Raw genomic sequence first — 12,764 nt, forward strand, 5'->3', positions numbered from 1 at the left:
GGCGCGGTGACGTCAGCGCGCTGCGTGTCGGCAGGTGGAGGGAGAAGGGAAAGTTTGGCCCGTGCGTGGGGCTGGGGTGGAGGGCGGGACAGAGGGGCTGGGCCGAGGCGAAGCTCCTGTAGCTGCTGCCACGGAGGCCGAGGCCGGGACCTGGGCCGGGCAGGGGAGTGCCGGCCGCGGAGGAGCAGGAGGCGAGGTCCGCGGGTGCTTCGAGCCCCCCGCTGCTCTGCCGCGCGGCCACCCGGCGCCAGGCGCCGTCGACCCGTGGCTGTTCCAGAGGCGGTTGGTGGGGGCGCGGCGGCAGCGGTTGGGGGTGGGGAGAGGCGCGGCGAGGAGAAGACGGAGGTCAGCGAGTTTGAGGGAGGGCTGAGTGCCGTGCCGCCGTCATGTCCGAGGACTCCAGCGCCCTTCCTTGGTCCATCAACAGGGACGATTACGAGCTGCAGGAGGTGATAGGTGAGAGCTGGCGCCGCGGAGGGGGGAGGCGCCGCGCTGGATGGCGGGTGACACGCGGGAACGAGGGGACCCGCGGGAGCTCGGAGAGCGCAGGGCTCCCAGATATTCGTGGGCGCTCGAGTGGCCCGGGGGTTGGTAGGGAGCGTGGGTGAGGCTCCAGGTTTGTGCAGCGCGTGCAAGGCATGGAGGGGATTTTGAGTGGCGCGCCTGTGCGGCGCGGTGGGGTGGGGTTTGAGAGGCTCACCAGAGATTTGTGTAGTGACAGATGTTTGAACCTGAGAGACAGATGTGTCTGAGAGAGAAAGAAAAGTGAAGGTATGGGACAGGCCTTTACGAGGCGGTGCGAGAAATGGGGTATTGCAGTTGGGGGCACGGCCAGCTATTCGGGGGTTGATGGGTTAGGGTGCTTTTGTTCACTCCCGCATCCGTGCGAGAACCCGCACGAAGTGCCAGGCGTTGCTGCGGTAGAGCTGGGGATCCTCTCCAGATGAAGCTGCAGGTACCGCACTGAGCGATGTAGACACAACTTACGACTGCTTGGAATTGACTTTCTAGTCAGGGAGGTAGATAGTAAGTAAGTAGGTAAATAAAAAGAATTATAGGTTTTGGCAAGTGCTAGGAAGGGAATAAACAAGATGTTCTGATAGAGGATAACGTGGAGACCTAGTTGGGGCAATTTCAAGGAAGATGCTTTTTCTGAGGCGTTTACATGTAAGTTGAGCACTGAAGGATGAGAGAGTCTTAAGAGCCTAGGGAAATTTTTTCCCGACTGAGGGATGAGGAAATGCAAAGGCTCCTGAGGAGGGAAAGAGCTTGGTGTGTTTTAGGACCTGAAAGAAGACTGGTAAGGTTAGAAAGGTAAGGGAGAAGCCAGATTTTAGGGATCTTCTCAGCCAAGGAAAGGATTTTGGAATTTTATTTTAAGTGTTATTGGAGGGCTTCAAGCAAAGACATGAAACAATCCGATGGACCTGGCTATTGTGTGTGGAATGGATTTGAAGGGGGTCTGGGAATACCAGTTGGCAGAGACCAAAACTTGCACAAACATGGATTGTAATTCTCACAGAGGCACAGTGATTGGGGGAGGGTGGGGACTGGGGATGAGGGGAGTATTTGTTAGACAACAATAATCTAGTGATTTTAGAAATCAAAAGGGGGTGGGTTTAGCTAAACAGAAGCTCAATCCAACAGACACGAGCAGACCCTTGTGTGTTGGAGGAAGGAGATTGTCTGCTTTGCCAGATCAGCATCCAGTCCTAAATTAGTTTTATAACAAAGAGTGGCTGAAAACTCCTTAGCTGTCTTGGCGGGGTGGGGGGTGGTGGCGGGGTGGGGGGTGGTGGCAGGGTGGGTAGTGTTTATTGCACCGTGTAGGTGTTTAGAGAAACTTTGTCACATTTCTTTTTTTCACTTTACTTCTTGTTTCAAAACAAATCTGGCCTAAGTTTTATCTGAAAGACAGCACATCTTTTTCCTTAAGCCACTTCATGGATCTTTACTACATGCTGGGTCTTTGATGTATACTGGTTGGTTCTAAAGACAGCTAGCTAGGTCTCTGTCTTGATTGATTGCTTCTGAGGCCCTCAATCAGAGTTTCTTATTGAAAAAAGGGATTAAGTGGGAAATTCCAAAATGATGTCTGAAAAGTAAGGAAAGGGGGTCCTTATCATTTTAGAAAAGGAATTTTGATTTTCTTTCTGGTAAGTTGTACATCTTTCTAGGGTGAAGAGGAGGGTTGTAGTTGTTCCGAATGCCCTTGCTATTATGATTGCACAAGGCTCTAGAGCTTTAGAAACTTGTTAATTTGGTGTCCTCAGACCAGTAAGGTGTCTGTGAGTGAGCAAAAGGGAGGCTCAGGCCTCTGGGTTAGGGTTAGTCTTCATCTTATTCTCAAAGTAGTCTGTGGATAAAAAGTTAACTCCAATGTGATTTGACCACCTTATTTTTAAAAACAATTTTACTCTGAGGTATAATTTCACCCATTTTTTAGTATAAAATTCACCCATTTTTAAATATAAAATTAAATGATTTTTAGTAAATTTATTGTGTTGTGCACCAATCAGCATAATACAGTTTTAGAATATGTTCATCACCCCAGTGAGATCCCTTGTGCCTGTTTACAGTTAATCCCTGTTCCTACCCCCAGTTTCAGGCAACTGCAAATCTACTTTCTGTCTCCATAGATTTGCCTTTTCTGGACATTTCATATAAATGGGATCGTGTAATATGCAGTTTTTTTTGTTTGGCTTCATTCACGTAGCATAATTTTTTTCATTTTTAAAAGCAATTTATATACCATAAAATCCACCTGTTTTAAGTTTACAGTACTATAGTTTTTTAGTAAATTTACAGAGTTGTTCAGTCATCACCACAATCCAATTTTAGAACATTTCCATCATTCCAGAAAGATGCCTCATGTACATTTGCAGTCACTCCCTGCCGAAGGCAACCACAGATCTACTTTCTGTCTCTATAGATTTGTCTTTTCTGGAAATTTCATATAAATATGATCATATAATATGTGATCTTTTGTGTTTGGTTTCTTTTACTTTGTGTAATGTTTTTTGACGTTCATCCATGTTGTAGCCTGTATTAGTACATTATTCCTTTTCATTGGACACCACTTGATGGACATTGGGTTTCTTCTGCTTTTTGCCTATTTGGAATAATGTTTCTATGAGCATTTACATCAAATCTTCATGTGACCATGGTTCATTTTTCTTGAGTGGAATTGCTGGGTCATATAGTAGATTTATGTTTAACTTTTTAAGAAATGGACAGACTTTCAAAGTGACTGTACCATTTTACATTCCCATCAGCCATGTATGAGGGTCCCTGTTTCTTTACATTTTTGCTAGCATTTGTTGTCTGTCTTTTTGATTATAGCCATCCTAGTGGATGTGAAGTGGTATTTGATCATGGTTTTGTTTTACATTTCTGTAATAACTAATAATAGAAAGTATCTTTTTTTTTTAACATCTCTATTGGGGTATAATTGCTTTACAATGGTGTGTTAGTTTCTGCTTTATAACAAAGTGAATCAGTTATACGTATACATATGTTCTCATATCTCTTCCCAATAGAGAGTATCTTTTCATGTGCTTATTTATTAGCTTTTCATATCTATTCTTTGGTAAAATGTCTATTCAAATTTTTTTCCCATTTGGGTTGCCCATTGGGTTGTTTTCTTCTCACTGAGTTATAGAGATGTGTGTGAGGGTGTGTATTCATTCTGGATATGAGTCCTTCACCTGATATATGATTTCAAATATTTACTCTCAGTCTTTTTTGGGGGGGTGGGGGGGGCGTGCCACAGCTTGCGGGATCTTAGTTCCCCGACCAGGGATCTAACCTGCGCCCCCTGTAATGGAAGCGCAGACCACTGGACCACCAGGGAAGTCCTGAGAAATCTTTAGTAACCCAACATCACAAAGATTTTTTTTCCTATGTTTTCTTCTGTTATAGTTTAGCTCTTAAATTTAGTCCTCTGATATATTTTGAGTTAAGTTTTCTGTAAGGTGTGAGGTAAGGTGAACCATCTTGTTTTACAGATGAAGACACTGAGACATAGGAAGGTAAAATGACCTGTCTAAAGTCAGAGCTAGTTATGGGCAGAGCTAGTACTGGTGTCCAACTGTCGCCTAATCCAGGATCCTTATTTCTGCATCTGCATTTGATTGGTTTTTGGAAGTATCTAAAGATGGTGGTCATAATCTCACCTTTTTTTTTTTTTTTTTTTTTTTTGCGGTACGCGGGCCTCTCACTGTTGTGGCCTCTCCCGTTGCGGAGCACAGGCTCCAGACGCGCAGGCTCAGTGGCCATGGCTCACGGGCCCAGCCGCTCCGCGGCATGTGGGATCTTCCCGGACTGGGGCACGAACCCGTGTCCCCTGCATTGGCAGGCGGACTCTCAACCACTGCGCCACCAGGGAAGCCCCATAATCTCACCTTTTAAAGGAAATATCCTTACAATGAAAAAAACTGATCGGAGCAGATATTTTGTAGATAACCCCTTTAGATATAGTTAGATTTATTCTCTTTTGTGTATCCTATTTTGTCATTTTTTTTAATGTTCTCTCTCTCTCATTAATAAGTTCCTGAAAGTTCTTAATGTACTTCCACTCCACTCCTCACACACTCTCTCACCCCATCTTCTCAAGAGGGAGGAAAAAAAGTTTTTCCTTGAACTACAGCCTAGTACAAGTAGCAAGGCTCAGTAAAGCAGTGCATGCTTATTCTAACTTTGCTTCCATGCCAAAATGTTTGGAATACAGTATTTTGTAATAAGCTGTAAGTAGCTTTCCAAATGAATCTTTGTAATTTCTTCAGATTATACTTATTTTTTTTCAGGAAACAAATGGTTGAAGTCTGGGCAAAAAAGGCTTGGGGGAATCTTTTTGAATTTTCTGTTTCCAAGGGATTGTATTTTAAGGAAATGGTATAATGCTGTCTCCTTTCTCGTCAAAGCACATACAGTTATTTGAACTATATATCTTTTTCACATGTGCTACTTAGGACTGTATTTGGGGTTAGTTTCTCGCATGGTTTTATTCTCTCTTTTTCTGGCAAAATCTTATAGAGAAGAGAAAATTCCCTTCCTAGAACATAATAAAAGCATACAAGTTGGGAATTCAAAGGACTTCCTTTTAAGGCTTCCCTGGTGGCGCAGTGGTTGAGAGTCCGCCTTCCGATGCAGGGGACACGGGTTCGTGCCCCGGTCCGGGAAGATCCCACATGCCGCGGAGCGGCTGTGCCCGTGAGCCATGGCCGCTGAGCCTGCGCGTCCGGAGCCTGTGCTCCGCAACGGGAGAGGCCGCAACAGGGAGAGGCCCGTGTACCGCAAAAAAAACGGACTTCCTTTTAAAGAATTGTATCATCTTAAGCATGCTTTGGCAAAGGTTTGAACTTTAAGTATGATTACTTGTAAAAGATGTAGTATTGGTCTCACTATTAATCATTTATCTTCTCAGTGTTTTTGAGCTCCTTCCTAACCCCTACTATTGCATTAGCACTTCTGACCAGGTGTTGTACTGTATTTGACGTGTGTTGAAGCAACTGTAATAGTATGGGCTTTGGGATTAGACTGACCTGGATTCAAATCCTGGCATTAGCTCTTACTACCTATCTGATCTGGGGCAATTTATATAACTGTTTTAGTGTCAGTTTTTTGTCTGTAAAATGGGAATAATGGTACCCATGTCCTTGGGGCTGTTGTGCAGATTGTTGTTGTAGTTGTTTGCAGGAAGCTTTTAGCTTGTATTCATTACTCCATACAATCTCTTTGTTATCTCTTTCTTTTTTTCTTCTTTTTCTGTTTCCTAATTTTTGGTACTGCCATAAAATGTGAAATACATGATTTGAAATCTTGTAACACTTGTAATCTTGTAATGTTTTGAATCTGCTGTAATGTTTATTGGATCATCACTGCATCTTTTTGTTTTCTTACTTCCAGATCTTATTCAGGTTTAGATGGATTTAAGGATTTATGCTGGACATGGTAGTATAGCAGTGTAAGGCCCTGCCACCTGTTTTATTGCCCACGATACAATATAGTGGCAAAGTGGGAAACCAGTCTGTCAAGGGCTGTGCCATGTGGCTTTCGTTATCATGCATTTTTTTTTTTTGCGGTATGCGGGCCTCTCACTGTTGTGGCCTCTCCCATTGCGGAGCCCAGGCTCTGGACGCGCAGGCTCAGCTGCCATGGCTCACGGGCCTAGCCGCTCCACGGCATGTGGGATCTTCCCAGACCGGGGCACGAACCCGTGTCCCCTGCATCGGCAGGCGGACTCTCAACCACTGCGCCACCAGGGAAGTCCATTTTGGTTTTTGTTTGTTTGTTTTGGTTTTTGTTTTACTTTTTATTTATTTTTTGGCTGTGTTGGGTCTTCATTGCTGCATGCGGGTTTTCTCTAGTTGCGGCGAGCTGGGGCTACTCTTCTTTGCAGTGCACGGGCTTCTCATTGCAGTGGCTTTTCTTGTTGGGGAGCATGGGCTGTAGGTGCACGGGCCCAGTAGTTGTGACTCACAGGCTCTAGAGCGCAGGCTCAGTAGTTGTGGCGCATGGGCTTAGTTGCTCTGTGGCATGTGGGATATTCCTGGACCAGGGATCAAACCCATGTCCCCTGCATTGGCAGGCGGATTCTTTACCACTGTGCCACCAGGGAAGTCCCGTGTTACCATGCATTTTTAAAAGTCTCAATAAATATTTACTGTTTACCTCAGCCTAGGTTTAGAAAATTGTTCTTTAAGATCCGTTTTTAGTAAGGTGTGAGTCACCTACCTTTGATACTGTGGTGAAGGCAGCCTACTAGCTTTATTCTCTACTTTCCCTACCCTTTTAAATTTTCATTAGTTGTTCACTAGCTACACATTTGATGTCTAAAGTATTGGTTTCCAAATACAGATTCCAGGATCCCACCTCTAGCTCTTCCATAAATGTGAAAGCCGTTATTTTCTATTGATAGAGTGATGCTTAATGGTTAGTGTATTTTCTCCCCCTGATTGGAAGACTTAGCTATGATAACATTTTCAATAAGGCCAGCATTGGGCCAACAACCTCATAGGGTTGTATCAAATAGGGATTGCATTTGGCTGCATGTAATGGAAAACAAATAATAGTGGCTTAATAAAATACTTTTTTGCTCCCTTTATATGACACGAAAACTGGAGTGACAGCCTAGGTGCCATTAGGCACCCAGGCTCGTAGTTTTTCACTCCACTCCAGTTAGCACTTTGACTTGCGTTCTCATAGTTGCAAGGCAGTTGTTCCACCCCTAGCCTTGTGCTTGTGTTCCAGGCCAGAAGAATATGGTAAAAGGACAAAGTCACATGACAACTCAACTGGCTCCCTTTCAAAGAGCTTTCTTTCCTGGAAGCCTTACTCAGTGATACATTTCTATTTTATTGGACAGAACTGTGTCATTTGGCCATTTGCAAATGAAATGAAACTTTTTATCCAAGCACGTTATTATTTAAAGCAAAATAGGTAAAAGTTCTCTTATTAAAGAAGGGAAAACTGTATGTTGGCTAGGCAACTAAAAATGTTGGCCTCGGGTTTTTTTATTTTAATTAAAATAGTTAAATAAGACACTGCAAGTAAATAATTTAACCTGACACATAAATAATCAGTTAATGTTAGCTTTAAAGAGTCAGTTGCCTACCAATTAAGAGTATGGTGTTGAAACGTCATGTAGTTCTGGTTTCTAGGCCCTACTCTGCATCTTACTAATTTATGACCTAAGTCTTACCTTTGCTTGCATTGCTTTGTAAGATCAATAATACCTAACTCATGGGATTATTGTGAGAATTAGATGGAAAAAAAGAAGTGCAAGTAAGGAGAGTGCTCAGCATAGTACTTGGCGCACAGAGTAAGTGCTCAATAAATGGTAACGTTCACGATGGTAATAATGAGGTAATGCCTGTGAAGACTGGGCTATTTTTGTGTTTGTTCTGCCCCAAATGAGCAAAAATTTTTTTTCTTGAAAATATATGCCACTACTTGAGTCATGAATCTATTCAACAAATATTTACTGACCTCCACTTGTGTGTCAGGCACTATTTGGATGCTAGAGATACAGCAGCAAAGCAGACAGACAGAAATCCCTTGTGGTGGTGATGAAGTACAAATATAAAGTAGGGAAAGGGGTTGCGAACTGCTAGGGATAGAGGTGAATTTTAAAGAGGTCAAGGAAAGCCTCACCGAGAAGGTGACATTTGAGGAAAGACCTGAAGGAGGTGGAGAAGTGAACATGGTGGTTATCTGTAGGTAGCTTGGTCTAAGCAGAGGGAACATCAGGAGCGCAAAGGTCCTGAAGAAGGAACACACTGATGTGACTAAGGAATAATGAGGTAAGGGTGGCTGGAGCAGAGTGATTCAGAGGTTGAAGAGGTAGACCGGTTGAAGAGATCAGGAGAGTAAGGTGGTAGGTAGGGATGGATGGTCCTGGCCATCAGATGGTATGAAGCGTGGTAAGTCATTGTGGTACTTGGCTTTTGCTTTGTGTACGATTTTATGTTTTAAAAGGACAACCTGGGCTGCTACGTGGAGAATAGTTTTTTAAGGATATGAGGGTAGGAGAGGTTATCCAGGGGAGAGAGGTAGTAGTGGAGGTGGTGAGAAGCAGTCAGACGCTGGTGTAGCATATTTTGAATTTAGAGATATGCCATTGGATTGGATGTGAGAAGTATCCAAGATATTTGGCAGGAGCATCCAGAAGGATGGGGGTTAATATCCGTTGAGATAGAGATCACCAGAGTGAACAGGAGCGAGAGATGATTCATTGCAAAACCATCAGGCTGCTTGAATAATTACTCAGAGCATATGGCAGTGTCTTTATTTTCATCTTTGTATGGAGAGAGAGCGTGATTTTTATGATAATCACTGTCCTTACAGCTGTTTCTGTAAAGGAGCTTTAATTTTCAGTATGACTCTGACAAGAGGGCTTATTCAGAAAAAGGTTTATGAAATTGTAAAGTCCTGTATTTTCCATGGTTCAGGTGACAGTGCCTTAGTCATCTTTCAGAATAAACAGTCTGGACTAGCTCTTTAGTTGGTGTTAAAGCCTTACTGAAAAATACTTAAAATCTTTAGAATATGTATCTGTAATAGTGATGGTTGGTCAGAATTTTGGGGGAAAATATCTTCAGTTGATTTGGTTCATTTGATTTATTTTTTCCTCACAGGTAGGAATAAAATCCATATTTTTGCTTACTCTTTTAAATTTCAGGATCTAGTAAAGTGGAGGGAGACTGTGAAATTTTTTTTAGTCCCGCTCATGCCTTTGGGCGCTCCTTTTCTGTTTCAAGAGATAAGATTACCCAGTTTGAAGGATTTCAGGAGAAAGCTCAGTCATGGTTTTTCACTTTAATCCATTCTGGTGTGTAATGTACACTAACATAGCAGTTAAAGAACCAGCTAGGAGAGGACAGAAGAGTGGAAGAGGGGACATGGGGGATGGTGCATGGAGGATGCAAAACATGTAAAATAGTGAACTTCTGAATTAGGATGCTTTATTGGAAATTGTTTTACATTTTCCATTATATTATTCTTCATTTAAGCCAGTGCTTATTTGCTGGCATTAGAACAGTAGCTTTCACACTTTGACTAAACCATTCCTAACAGTTACCTTTTACATATTTTCGTGTGTATTTACACTGAAGTAAAAGTTTTACAAGATAATATTTGCATTTTTATTTTTTTATGTATTTTTAATTGAAGTATAGTTGATAGATAATGTTTACTTTTACTGTGTGCAATACATACTGATGGTTTCTAATTTGATTCTGTTTTCTCTAAGAAAAATGATGGTTGAAACCCAGTAAGTTGACTTGTGGTTTGAAAAATTCCTCATGAAGGAACCTGCTTTAAAGAAGAGAAAGAAAAAATATGTATTGTGGGGCTTCCCTGGTGGCACAGTGGTTGGGAATCCGCCTGCCAATGCACTAAACACGGGTTCGAGCCCTGGTCCAGGAGGATCCCACATGCTGCAGAGCAACTGGACCCGTGTACCACGGCTGCTGAGCCTGCGCTCTGCTTCGAGCCACAGCTCCTGAATCCCGTGTGCATGGAGCCCGTGCTCTGCACGGGGAGAGGCCGCCGCAATGAGAAGCCCGCGCACCATGACAAAGAGTAGCCCCCGCTCACCGCAACTAGAGAAAGCCCGCGCACAGCAATGAAGACCCAGTGCAGCCAAAAATAAATAAATAAATTTATTTAAAAAAATATGTATCGCACAGTAATTATATTAAGAAAAAGCAATTTTGAGTAGAATGCTTCATGTAAAATACAACATGCTTTCAACATTTTTCTTCCCCCATGCCCTCTTTTGTAAACATTGTTGTGAAATTAGTTTTTTTTTAAATAATGTATTTATTTATTTATTTTTGGCTGCATTGGGTCTTCGTTGCTGGGCGCGGGCTTTCTCTAGTTGCGGTGAGCGGGAGCTACTCTTCGTTGCGGTGCGCGGGCTTCTCACTGCGGTGGCTTCTCTTGTTGTGGAGCATGGGCTCTAGGCTCATGGGCTTCAGTAGTTGTGGCACTCGGGCTCAGTAGTTGTGGCACTTGGGCTTAGTAGTTGTGGCTCACGAGCTCTAGAGCACAGGCTCAGTAGTTGTGGTGCACGGGCTTAGTTGCTCCGTGGCATGTGGGGTCTTCCGAACCAGGGATCGAACCCGTGTCCCCTGCATTGGCAGGTGGATTCTTAACCACTGCGCCACGAGGGAAGTCCCTGAAATTACTTTCTATTTGGGAAGAAAATGAGAAAATGGAGAGGAAGGAAGAAAGAATTTAATGATTGTACATTTTTTCTTTTTTATTGTTTACATTTCATCTCTATCCAAGGCTGTATGTACAGGAGAACCCGTGATTAAAACATTGAAAAAAACTATAGTTTAAGTGGTATGGCTAGAGATGGGGAGTTGGTGAGGATAATTTATCCTCATGTGTTTTGGTAAAGATTCAAGTACTTTAGAAGCGTAATAAACCTACCCTATATCAAATACTTGAGGAGACACAGCTATGTCTTTTAACAGTTTAAATGTCTAATAGGAAGATAATAGGTAAATAAATGAACAATAATGACATTTATTGAGCATTGCCATTTCCAAGCATGTAATCAGGGAACCAAGACTTACCCTGCTAATGGTGGCAGAGTTTGTTTGAATCTAAGTGTGTTTTCCATGGAGCTCCCTGGTTAGGTGAGTTTTGACTTGGGCTTTAAAAGGAGGGGGAGGTATGGATTAATATGTAGAAAGCAAGCAAGGTGAATGGTTTACACAGAGGAATGGAGATGGAGAAAACTAAATTGCATCCAGGGTATGGAAAATAAGTTAAAGCGTTGAGTTATCAAGAAGTACAGTATTGGGACTTCCCTGGTGGTGCAGTGGTTAGGAATCCGCCTGCCAGTGCCGGGGACACGGGTTCGAGCCCTGGTTGGGGAGGATCCCACATGCTGCAGAGCAACTAGGCCTGTGCACCACAACTACTGAGCCTGTGCTCTAGAGCCCACGAGCCACAACTACTGAGCCTGTGAGCCACAACTACTAAAGCCCACATGCCTAGAGCCCATGCTTCGCAACAAGAGAAGCCACCGCAATGAGAAGCCCGCGCACCACAACAAAGAGTAGCCCCCACTCGCTGCAACTAGAGAAAGCCCGTGCGCAGCAATGAAGACCCAATGCAGCCATAAATAAATAAATGAAATTTTAAAAAAAGTACAGTATCAAGTAGTGGCTGTGGTTTAGTGATCTGATGAGTGATATAGTGCAAATGGACCTTGAAGATTATTTTATTAAGGGTAATAGATGGATTGAAGCCTAGGCTTTTTTTTTCTTTTTTTTTTAAGCAATCTACGGAACTTAGAGCTTACTATCTGTATGTGTACTGTACTCATTTGTGTGCATGTGTGTATGGTTCTGTGCAGTTTTATTACATGTGTACCTTTGTGTAACTACCACTAAATTCAAGACACAGAACTGTATTCCACCACAGAGTCCTCTGGCTACCCCTTTGTAGCCCTCCTAACCTGTCTACTCACATCCCTAATCCCTGACAACCACTAATCTGTTCTCTGTTGCTGTTATTTTTGTTATTTCAAGAGTGTTATATATTATATAAATGGAGTCATAAAATATGTAACTTTCTGAGATTGGCTTTTTTCATTCAGCATAGTGCCCTTGAGGTTCATCCAAGTAATTGTGCATATCAATAGTTTGTTCATTTTTATTGCTGAGTAATATTTGTCTGTGTGGACATACCATATGTTTAACCATTCACCTGTTAAAGGATATTTGGGTAGTTTCCAGTTTTTAGCTATTATGAATAAAGCTGCTGTGAATATTCATGTACAAGTTTCTGTGTGAACAGAAACTTGTATGTGAATTTTTAATTTCTCAGAAAAATTTTAATTTTTAATTTTAATTTCTCTCAGATAAATACCCAGTCATACAAATGCTGAGTTGTACAAGTTCATTTTTAGTTTTAAAAGAAATGGCCGAACTGTTTTCCAGAGTGGCTATACCATATTTTATATTTCTGCCTGCATTGTATGAGTGATCCAGTTTAACCATATCCTCACCAGCATTTGTGTTATCACTTAAAACAATTTATTTTAGCCATTCTAGTAGGTTATTCCATCGCTGTTGAACTGCTTTTATACCTTTGTCAGAAATCACTGTGGGGGGCTTCCCTGGTGGCGCAGTGGTTGAGAGTCCGCCTTCCGATGCAGGGGACACGGGTTCGTTCCCCGGTCTGGGAAGATCCCACATGCTGCGGAGCGGCTGGGCCTGTGAGCCATGGCCACTGAGCCTGCG

At 42.8% G+C, this 12,764-nt stretch overlaps 1 protein-coding gene across 1 annotated transcript in view; it reads left to right on the forward strand.

Moving 5' to 3' along the window:
- Positions 1-121: 121 nt before the first annotated feature.
- OXSR1 (oxidative stress responsive kinase 1) overlaps positions 122-12,764 on the forward strand; it is a 100,400-nt gene continuing 87,757 nt past the window's right edge. The window contains exon 1 of the mRNA XM_079934513.1: positions 122-456. Coding sequence (XP_079790639.1) covers positions 387-456 — 70 coding nt within the window. The 5' untranslated portion in view covers positions 122-386. The remainder of the gene's footprint in view (positions 457-12,764) is intronic.

This window comes from Stenella coeruleoalba, assembly GCF_951394435.1.
Source record: "Stenella coeruleoalba genome assembly, chromosome: 10".
In the NCBI taxonomy this organism is placed as follows: Eukaryota; Metazoa; Chordata; class Mammalia; order Artiodactyla; family Delphinidae; genus Stenella; species Stenella coeruleoalba.